The following is an 11,788-nucleotide window of genomic DNA, read 5'->3' on the forward strand; positions in this document are numbered from 1 at the left end:
TTCCACAATATCTTCGAGTTCTTGGAATCCCATGACGGCCTTCATTTGTATATTCCATCTACTCCATTTCTTGCCATCAAGAATGGGCAGGTTTGCTGGAAAGGAGTTGGTTTGATGACTCATGCTTTTTGATGAACAAAGGATAGGATCTTGCTCTAGCTCTTGATACCAATTTGTTGGAAGAAAATGAATTGCATACACCTCACACTACACTCTAATCAGAATTGTTTGAGAAGAAGTTAAGAAGATGAGAATGAAAGAATCAAAGAATGCATGAGCTTGTTATTCACTTACTTTGAATACAAGGCATTGTTTCTATTTATAGGCTTAATTACTATAACCAACTATAACAACCTTCTAAAAATAGCATATTGAATTACAATTTCCTAATATATAGTGTAATGTTTGAATGATTTATTTTTATGTTTATGAATGCATCCATGAGTAAGTGAATGTGGGAATGATATATTTTTTTTTTCTTTTGGTTGATTGAAGATATAGATGGTGTATTTTTCCTTTTAGATAGATGTACGTATGAATGAATCAATGAATATTTTGGAGCAATGTTGATGAAAACCTGATTATACAAGAAAAAATGACAATGATATAAAAAAATCTTTCGTTAGAGGGCAACCCTTTTATGTAACTAAGGTGGTAGACCCCACATTTGATGGCTAAGGAGCATAGACCCTAGTTTATTAGTTCGTATGTAGTTTATGACAATACAATTCACGATTAGTAACATACATAATAATTTATTAATATATATCAATTAGTAATATATATAACATTACAATTCATAATTCCTAAACATATATAACAATACAATTTACGATTAGTAACATACATAACAATTTATTAACATATAACAAAAAAATTTGGTACTACCAATGGTATTCCCTCACCTTTTTGGGTAAGAAACTAATCTCTTTCGGGATTCATGACTGCCCCTTCCAACAAGTGTTGCTATCAGGAATTGAACCATCGACCTCGAGGATCTAGTGGGGTCTTACACCACTAGACCAATGCCTTGTTGGTACATAATAACAATTTAGTAACATATATAACAGTATAATTCACACAAATTTGATAATTTAAGTAACATATATAACACATATAATTTTTAAATACGGTGTCTTCAGTTCCTAAATTTCATGAATCGAACCAAACATAAATATTTCCTTAAAAAATAACTGAACCAAATCACATTTTGTGGATTAGTTCAGTTCGATTCCACCCATTTCGTAGTTTAAACCATATATGCTTACATCCCTAATACCAATATTTTGAAATCCGAGTCGGACATCAAATCGGAAGAGGTCTCGTATTAGGTTTAAACGGTAACCGTCCGGTTTGACTGATGATTTTATACATAATTAATAATTATTATCTAGAAATATATAATTGTATGTAGATATAAAGTTTTATATAATTAATAATTACATTGAGGTAGCATATCTTTATTTTTTGGACCAGAGTAAAACAAAATATTTGATTGGTGTTCCATTTTTTTAATTTTTCAATTGAACCGTCAAGTTCACTTCCCGGGTTAATGGGGTTGAACTAAGTTTAACACAACCAAACCAGAATTTCCCAATTCAAAGTGGTTCAACTCTCATTTAATTAAGACTGCAAACCAAAACCGTTTTCAAGTTCGATCAGCAGTCAGAGTAGTACCGTCCGGTCTGGTTCCCATAACACTACCTAATACATATAATGAATATCCTCACCCATTGATTATAACACATTATATAATTTTGGAAAGCCTTCAAAATTATATATTAAAAATTATCAAAATTACATTTATTTACTAACATTGCCAGCAAATAACTTTTTTAAAAGAAAACTAGTAAACCCTAAAAATCCACCATTTAAACAAATAGAAAATCACGTCTGATTTATGCCAAAAATGGCATTCAAGCGTGCTACTAAAAAATATAATGGTGAAAAGCCAAGTCAAAAAATAAAATTGCGAACATGACTTAAAATGTTGTCTAATAAGGAATAAATTGTTCTAAAAATACTAAAATAAATAATTTGACTCAAAATTGATACATCTGAGAATTATTTTAGATTTTCTAATTTTTTTAATGGAAAAATTGAAGTAAAAAAATGAATTTTTAGTCTCTCTCTTTTTAGTTTTTATAGCATTATTCGAACAAAAACATTGCCCCACCAGACCACACCACACCACACCACAACCAACGTTATTGTTGTTGTTGTTACCAAGAAGCCAAGTATTCACTTTAATGTTTTTTTGATACAAACACACTTTCTCTTTTCTCTTCTTTTCATTGCTTTTTCTTCATGTGCTTGTGCTTCTTCAAGTTCAAGGTTCCTTAACCTCCTTCTCCTCCTTCTTCTTCTTCTTCTTCTTCTTCTTCTTCTTCTTAGTATTATTATTCTTATGTGAGTGAGTGATAGTTCTTTTTGTTTTTCAATGGCTGATTCTAGCAAAGTGAGGTTGGTGAGGTGTCCAAACTGTGAAAATATTCTTCCTGAACTTCCTCATTATTCTCTTTATCAATGTGGTGCTTGTAGTGCTGTTCTCAGAGGTACCCTTTTTCTTCTTATATTTTTCAAGCCTTATTTTGTTTTCAATTTTTATTGCCTTCAGAAAATTTCTTTTTTTGGTCAATAATTTGAGTTTTTTTATTTTTTGGTTTGAGACTGAAAACTATTTTGGATTCTGACTAATCTCAACCTTAAGTGAGTTTCATGTGAATAATTTTTTGGGTTCTGACTAATTATGGATAAAAATGTGCATTTGCATTTTTTGGTGCTCATTATTAGGAAGAAGTAATCATGTTATTTAATCCCTTTTCAGTTTCTTAATTAGTTGCTTCTTAATTAATCAATAAAAAGTGCCCAACTTGGAGCACAATTTGGTAATCATATATCTGAAGAACAAAATGGTGGAATGAAAAGGGTTGATGGGGATTTACTTTAGTTTCTGACTGCAGTTGCTATTTCCTTAAGGTAAATGGGCTAAATTAAGAGAGTTTTATGAAGCAAATTATAGAATTTTGGCGAGTGTTGTTCTGGCGTTTAAGGTAAGCACTAACAACGGAGTTTGTGGCGTTGGATCACCACCAATAAGGGAATTTAACACCGCCACAAATAGCCCCGCTTTTTGTAGTGGATAAAAATTGCATTTGTAGTTTTCATTATTAGGAAGAACTAATCATGTTATTTTACCCCTTTCAATTTCTCTCTTAGTTGCTTTTTAAGTAATCAATAGAAAATGGCAAACTTGCAGCAAAATATAGTAACCATATATTTGGTATCGAAGAACAAATACATGAAATGAAAAGGGGTTAAAGGGATTTTACTTTAGTTTCTGATTAAAGTTGCTTTTCCTTTTAATTTGCAGCGAAGGATAAAGGTTATTTAAGTGGTAGCTTGTCAGAGAAGTCTAATGAGGGAAAATTTGGAGATTCTGCTAATTCAGAGAGTTCAATGGAAAAAGGCTTAGCTGATTCCATTGGCGATACTTCAGATGTTGATGCTAAGTTCAATAGTAGTAATGAAAGAGATGTAAAGAAAGGAAATAACGGACATGAAAGATTTCCGATTCAACCAGGGGATAAAGGAACCAATGAGGAGGGGGTTTCTGAGAATGCTGTTGATGTCAATGTCAACAAAGATGAAGTGGAAAAGGAGATAAGAAAAGAACAAGAGGAACCAAAATCTCAATTTGGTCATGAAAAAACATCTAGATTCTCTGGGAGAATAATGTCTAATTGGCAAAATGAAGAAAAAAGTGAGGCGGAGGGGTTTTGGAGAAAGCCAAGAGCTGAAATGGAAAGTGAGAGGTTTTCCACTTTGAATTATCCTTATGAGGGAACTTCGAATAGCCTTTTCGGTGTTTCTCATAATTATATGGAACCATGGCAGAATCATAAAGAAACAGATGGTGTGGAAAAGGTTCGGCACCTTGAGCAAGATCGAGTCACGTTTCTAAGGAAGCTGGATGAATTAAAGCATCAGCTCGGCAACTCTTCTGAAGTGGTTAAAGATCCAAAAGAAAAGGTTTGTCTGGATGAAAGGACAATTTCTGCAGATCCTTATGGCAGCTCTGATCCTTGGTTTTCAGATGGATCGTCGCAGATGAACAGGAATTCAAGGCAACTTTTTGGCACAGATAAACATGCGGCAGGTTCCAATTATTTCAGTTATCTTCATCATCCATCATATCCTTATACAAGTAGTCATGAAATGGCTATGCCTAATTTCCATCCTTCAATTCATAATCTAAGTCACATTCCGGGATATGGAGATCCTTTTGCATCTCAAATCTTGAGGAAAGGTCCACAACCACATCAGTTAAATCATCAGTTCCCACAAAAACCGATGCACCCGTATTTCTCTGGCCGCTATTTTGATACTAATCCAGGTTCATATGAACCATATGCACATAGTTCAATGATTCACCAGCCTTCTTGCTCCTGTTTTCGTTGCTATGACAACAAACAAAGAGGTTTGGTGCCAGCACATCCTGCTCTGAGTGATCCTATCTTGTACCATCATGAGTTGCCAGCAGCATTTGGTCCACATGTTCATACTTCTAGGACTGCCGCCATTCCTCCTGTGAGTTTTCACGAAAAGCAATTGCATAAAAGATGGCCTAGTGACTTCAACACCGAGATGGGTGGTTTTGTTCGTAACCGTCCTCAAAGAGTGATGTTAGCTACTGGCCGTCAGCGTTGCCGTCCTGTAGCTGGTGGTTCACCCTTCATCGGATGTCATAAGTGCTTTGTGTTACTGCAACTGCCTAAAAAGGCATTGGCTAAGGTGAAAAATCATCAGCAGAAAGTGAAGTGTGGGGCTTGTTCTTCAGAAATCAGCATTGCTATCATCAATAATAAGTTAGTTATTACTCATCATTCAGAAATGAAGGGAGTTCATACAAGGATTGATGATTTCTCTAATATGGTTGTGAGTAGCCACATGTTACGTTCCCATTGTCATGTGAACAGATTTGGTGCTAACTTCTCATCGGATGAATGTTCCGGTTATGATTTTCATTCAGTAGATGGAGAGCCTCTTTTGTTGATTTCAGACCTTAGCTTGAACTCTAACCAATCCGGGGACATGCAAAGTTTTCATTCTTCTCCTATTACATCCGAAGATGAAGATAGTGCTGAAGTGGTTACTAAGTCGATTCATCAGCCAACCAAAGCATCAGTGTCTCCTCCACCGGCCGGTTCACCTTTGGAAGAGTACTTTGGTTACTCAAATAACAGCACTGCAGTGAACCGATCTGGAAAAGGCAACCGAAGTAGTCGTCTGGAGCAAGAGAAGGGAAAATTTGAGAATATTACAACACGGCAAAATTCATTGAAGGAGGCTGCGGTTGCAACGGAGTTGGATGTCCATGATTATTCTAGCACGGGGGTCTCCCAGGATTCTGGAGATGCTGGCAGAGAACATGTTTATCCTAGATCCAACAAAGGGGGTGAATCGTTTTTCGCAAACATTATCAAGAAAAGTTTCAGAGATTTCTCGCGGTCTAATCAAACGGATGACCATAGCAAAATCAATGTTGCTGTTAATGGGCAGCCCTTGTCAGATCGTGTGGTTAAGAAGGCTGAAAAGCTAGCTGGACCAATCCAGCCTGGAAATTATTGGTTAGTATCGTTGTCCTTTTGTATCTGGTTGGTGCTATATTCGATACATATATATATCATTATACTCCAATATATATACTATTTGTATTTAGTGCACTTGGTCAAATTACAATCATTCTCAAAATATGTTGACTGACAAAATAGCATTGAGTTTTATGTTTAGATGCCCTTTGCAAAATAAGAGTCTAATCATTGAAATTTGAAAACTTTATCTCAAAACAAACAGGTCTTAACATTTTTTGGTGCTTTATATCACAACTTTGCTGCAAACTATAATTGTTTTGCCGATTGCTTATATAGTGTACTACTGATGGATTTGCCTTAATTAGGTACGATTTTCGGGCTGGATTTTGGGGTGTTATGGGTGGACCTTGTCTCGGAATAATTCCTGTAAGTTTTGTTACTCTATCTTAGTATGTTTGTAACATTCTTAAGAGTCCAATCATTATAACTGAATGTGTTGATTTTTGTTGCAGCCATTTATAGAAGAGTTCAATTATCCCTTGTCAGACAAATGTTCAGGTGGAAATACAAGTGTTTTTGTAAATGGTAGGGAACTTCATCAGAAGGATTTAGACTTGCTTGCTTTAAGAGGACTTCCTACTGAAAGTCATAGATCTTATATCATCGAAATTTCTGGGGGAGTCCTGGATGAAGACACGGGAGAAGAGCTAGACAGCCTTGGGAAACTGGCACCAACGTAAGTCCATGATTTCTATCTGATTCTTTTCCTATTCTCTAATAATTTTTTCCGCCTTTGTGTTAGCCAACTTATAACAATGTTTAGCTTATCATTTATTACAGATTTACTAGATTTTTAATATAAATCACAAATCGATATAGATTTTCAAGGGACGAGTCAATGGTTTCGTGCCAGGTAGCAACATTAGTTTGTGAATCTTGTAGGAGAGTATACCTAAGTTTATGTATTTTCTCTGCCTAATTAGTCGGAAAAGGTTTTGATTATTGTTGTTTGTTCTTTACTAGTCACTATTCTATCTGTCAAAGATTTTAGTTGTAAATGAAGAAAATAAGTGAGATGCAAAGTTGGGTATTTGGGTGCTAGTGTTCTAGGAAATAGTGTTCCTACATTTCTGATGTTTTATATATCATATAATGTTTATTATGTCAAGTATGATATCTTAATCATCTATAACATTTATTGCATTTCAATTCAATGAAACACATTAGCATTACATAGTTTACTCTAACAATCTGATGGTCTAAGTTATGTTTCAATATATTTGATTTGTTACTTTGATTTGTGTCATTACATTGTTTTTTTCTATATTTCAATTTGACAGAGTGGAGAAAGTGAAGCATGGATTTGGTATGAAAGCATCAAGAGCAGTTCCATAATTAAAGTGTAGAAATCAATATTCTCTAACAGCTATGACAGGGTGAATTTTATTCCACCCTTATTCAGAAAAGTTATTTTGGACCAGATCATGGAAAAAAATTGGAAATCGTTGCAAGATTTCTTGGAAAATCTTCTATTGTACTGCAAAGTCTTCTGTAATGTGTAAATTTCTATTTCTTCTTTAGTGTTTTTAGAAAAACTGCATTAGAAATTATGTGCTTGATGATATCAAGTAGTTTAGAAAAAGTTGGAGTATGTTAATTCTTGCATCTAGTGTAGAATTTTATGTATACAAATTTGTAATATATTTCTTTATCAGTTTTTAGTAGTTATGCATTTGTAGTGACTCACAGGGGGTATATATTTTAATATGATCTATAAGTTTTTCCAAGAGTAATGTGAATTATTTCATATGGGGTGCATGTATTTGGACTAGATATAAATAAGTTACATTACTTTTTATTTTCCATTTTGTATCTTATATTTAAGGAGGGGACATAAAATAAACTGCACAAATTATGGAACATATATAGCTTTGAGACTAACCTCGGAAACACTATCAACATTGTAAATGATTTTTCTTCTTAAAAGTTTTATGTTTATTAATTGCTGATTTGTTATCAAAAAATCTTCTTACATTAATTGATTGAAAAATAATTAATTATTGATAAAAATTAATAATGCTAATAATATTAGAGGAGTGATCTAAGTTAAGTTACATTCAATCTCATTCATTTTCTTAAATCTAATTGACCAAATGGGTAAGTGCAATAATCAATGAGAGAGAAAAAGAAAAAATCTTAAATAACTTATTATACTTACTCATTTGGTTTTTAGATTTAAGAAAATGAATAACTTAAATTAAATATAATTAGTGTAAACGAAACTTGTGTAAATAGATCTCTCATCGTAATCATTAATCACATTTCTTAATTCAAGTACAATTATCTAAAAGTGTCTTATAAAATGATGAACAGGAGGAGTACTATATTTTATTTTAAATAAATTTTCTAAGTTTAGATTCAATTAGGGATTAAGTGGTTCAGCTTAAACTCCGAAACTGATGGAACTATTTATGTTTACTTCAGTTTATAATTTTGGAAATTTAGGAACAGTTAGAACCAAACCGCCTATTAAAGAAATAGATACTAGCAAATGAAGTTTTATTATTGTTTAAATTTTTCAACCAATTTTGTAGCTTAAATTATCATTTTTTGTATAAAGTGTAGTGTTATATATGTTACTAAATTGATATTAAGTTAGTATTATATATGTTATTAGTTACTAAATTATTTATTAGTGTTTTGATGATTTGGAGTATGTTATTAGTTACTAAATTGTTATATAGTTAGTATTATATATGTTATCAATTACTAACATATATCATATATTGTTATACATGTATTGTTACATGCGTTACTAACTGTAAAATGTAAGGTTATAAATGTAACTATTATATATTTTACTAATTGATATATATGTTACTAATCATGAATTGTATTGTTATATAGGTTACTAATAGATATACATGTTACTAATTGTGCACCGTAGTATTATATGTGATAATTCGTATTTTTCCCATCAATTACATAATTGTGATATATGTTACTAACAAACAATTATGAGTTTCAATTTTTTTACACATTTACATATGATTGATAATTTTCTATAATATTAGTAGTAATATTTATCTTTTATGGATAAACAATATCTCTTATAATTCATTTGAACTTTTCAATTGATGTAAGGTTTTTTATAAAAAAGTAACTGGAAAAACCATGGAACCGAACCGAACCATTCAAGAGCGGTTCAGTTCGGTATGGTTCTTATAGTTAAATTTGTAATTAGTTGGCAGAATCGAACCATATATTTTTGTTCTGTTCAGTCACTAAAATGCCTCAAACCGAATTTTTACCCCTAGATTCAATAAGGAATCTTTAAGAAAGGAAAATTATTAAAGACTATAATAAAAGGTACATGAGAGGGATGTTGTCTGGGTAAAAGGTAAATTATTCTCAAATTACATTTATTTTAAAAGTAATATTTATGTATAGTTAGTATAGATGGAAAAATGGATTGTTCGGCCCTTTTAGCCCGCGCCCGCAAATGTCAGCAAAAATTTAAGCAGACGCGGACATGCCCGCATTGGTTAATGGACAAAATTCAATGTCCTGCCCATTTTAAAAGGACTAATGGGCGACCTGCGAGCATCATTGAATAATTAAAAAAATATATTTCATATAATAAATAGAATTAAATTAAATAAAGTAGTTGAAGATAAAAAATTAACAAATTTTTTTATATTTTATATGAAGTTTAACAAATCACATTATATTACAATTTTTTTAGCGTAAGCCTGTGGGCCGCCCGCATGTCTAACATAAATGTCTGCAAACTTGGCGAGCAAAACGGGCCGGACGAAACAGGCAAATAGACAAATTTTGTATGTCTTGCCTGCAAAAAAATGCGGGCTATGCAAGCGCGCCTGCGGGCAATGCCCATTTTACCATCTCTAATAGTTAGTGGAAAAATTATATAAAAACTCTTATACTATCGGTAAATATATTTGTTATTCTTATTTTTATTTTAATTACTTGAGATGTGAGAGAAAAAGAGATGGAATTGTTAAAGCTTTGAGAATAAAGAACTTAATGGAATCACTATTCATTATTAAATAATAAAAAGACATTCCTAATGTCGGATGAAACTTTAAAAAGGCAAGAGGGTGATAGTTTAATAAAGCCAGTAGTTTATAATTTGTAGTTGTTAATTAATCGAATCCACAGCTCTTATATGTAGAAGTAGAAATACTACAATTTTGATGTTACTAAACTAAAGACATAAATACCTAAACCAAAGGAGTAAAGGCAATATACCCTACAAATGAAGGTTTCATCTTTTTAAGTATGGATGCATGTTTTTTAGAGAAAAAATAAACGTGGGGTGGAGAGCAGCTTTAATTATTGACGGTGCTGCGTGTCCTTGAGAGTGTGCATGATTTAAAAAATATGTATATTAGTTGTAACCTTACAAACATATTTTTTTATAAATGACATTATATACCTCATAAAAATCAAATAATTATTATTGTGTTAAATTATTTTATAATATTATAGATACATAACTTAAGAAACTTTATGATAGTTTTTCTAAGATAAATATCTATTTGGTTCTATGTATAATTAATTTGGTGATATTTGATAATCAATTTGAAACCTACATTATTTATATATTGATATGCATAACAATTTTGATTTTATTTAATTAGCAATGAAATTATTTAAATAAAAGGAGTAAATTAGGAGAAGAAATGATACTCCTATTCACATCCACAAAGTTTAACAAACAGAAAGGCACATAGAAAGTGTTGAATTGCTTCTTTGAAATAAATCAATAATCTTTTAAATAAGTTGATTCAAAGTGAAAGATATATTTTTTACCCATTAATTTATCCTCTTTTGAAGTTGGTAATAAAACTGAGAAAAAAAATTCAATTATGAAAATTATAAAAAATAAATTGCATAATAAATATGAGATGCATGGACAAATAATTTCTAGTGACTTATATATATATATATATATATATAATATATATATATAGCAAGAAGTGTTCAACAATAATTGATCATTCAATGATTTCAAAATATAAATTAAAAACATATAGATATTAATTATGAAATATGTAATTTTTTTATTAAATCCGTATAATTTTGTAATTTTGACATTAATATTTTCATTTTTTTATAATCGATGATATTTATTAATTGAATTTTTAACATGTTGTACAGTTGTTGAAAGCGTTGATCGGTGTTTATTTTAGTTGAGAGTTTTCTCCTCTCAACAAATCGTCCTGACACCAGTGTCAATTTGTTGAAAGATGAATACTCTCATTTTCGTTATGTTCCTTTTCTAAGTAAGAGAACTCAGTTTTATTCTTTGTTAGTCATCTCGGCTTTGTTAGAATAAATTCCAATGCCGGTATAATGGTTTCAAGAATATTCCAGTTATAATTTACTTTCTTAATAATCATGTGAATAAGTCATTCATTCTTTGCCTCATCTCAGCTTTGTTAGAATAAATTCTAACGCCGGTATAATGGTATCGAAGCAATTACATATTACATAATTATTAAGTACCTTTGAATATCATCTTGGTGTTGTGGAATAAATTCCAACACCGGTTTAATGATATTCTAATATATAAAAGTGATGAATAGTTAGTTGTTAGATACAAATAAATAAATAAAGAACGAAAGAATAATAAATTTAGTGACCTTTTATTTATCTACACCCTTTCGGGTTCATCTTATTAACAAACCAAACGTCTTCTTAAGGAAGGTTGGTATTAAAGAATAAATAAAATGCGGAAAGTAAATAAAAGTTAGTAAGTTAGTTCATCACTTTTGTATATTAAAATGTGTTTTCAATAAATAACTTTAATGATAACACTATACTATTTTACAATTTACACCTCTTTCAAGATTCAATTGTAGTATAGTATAGGGTTATGTCGAACCATAAGAAATTGCCTAATAAAATAAATTATATAAACATGTCAAAGCACAAATAATGGTTTAAACATATTTTGGTGGTTTTGAATTGAATTGAATATAAACAAGTAACAATAAACATAAAACTAAATATTAACAAATTCTTGACGAGACAAGATTATTTTGAATAAGGAAAATATATTTCTCATATTCTTTTGAGTTTGAACTACTTAGACAAGTTCTTATGTTTTACTTTGGTTAACCCCAAACACCAAGGTCTGAAATCCTCCTTTTAGTGTATATCCTAAA

At 31.2% G+C, this 11,788-nt stretch overlaps 1 protein-coding gene across 1 annotated transcript; it reads left to right on the forward strand.

Annotated features, from left to right (window-relative positions):
• Window positions 2,363-7,377, forward strand: LOC109333153 (protein ENHANCED DISEASE RESISTANCE 4-like). The gene is made up of 5 exons (XM_019568477.1): window positions 2,363-2,555; window positions 3,374-5,630; window positions 5,960-6,020; window positions 6,107-6,330; window positions 6,935-7,377. The coding sequence occupies exons 1-5, from the start codon at window positions 2,441-2,443 to the stop codon at window positions 6,987-6,989; spliced, it is 2,712 nt and encodes a 903-aa protein (XP_019424022.1). The 5' UTR covers window positions 2,363-2,440; the 3' UTR covers window positions 6,990-7,377.

The sequence above is a fragment of the Lupinus angustifolius genome, chromosome LG02 (assembly GCF_001865875.1).
Source record: "Lupinus angustifolius cultivar Tanjil chromosome LG02, LupAngTanjil_v1.0, whole genome shotgun sequence".
NCBI classification, from domain to species: domain Eukaryota; kingdom Viridiplantae; phylum Streptophyta; class Magnoliopsida; order Fabales; family Fabaceae; genus Lupinus; species Lupinus angustifolius.

Excerpts from the sequence above, each read along its gene's own strand:
- LOC109333153 (XM_019568477.1), top strand. The coding sequence starts at position 2,441 with ATGGCTGATTCTAGCAAAGTGAGGTTGGTGAGGTGTCCAAACTGTGAA. Across the intron at positions 2,556-3,373 it reads TTGTAGTGCTGTTCTCAGAG|CGAAGGATAAAGGTTATTTA; the intron begins GTACCCTTTTTC and ends TTTAATTTGCAG. Across the intron at positions 6,021-6,106 it reads CTTGTCTCGGAATAATTCCT|CCATTTATAGAAGAGTTCAA; the intron begins GTAAGTTTTGTT and ends TTTTTGTTGCAG.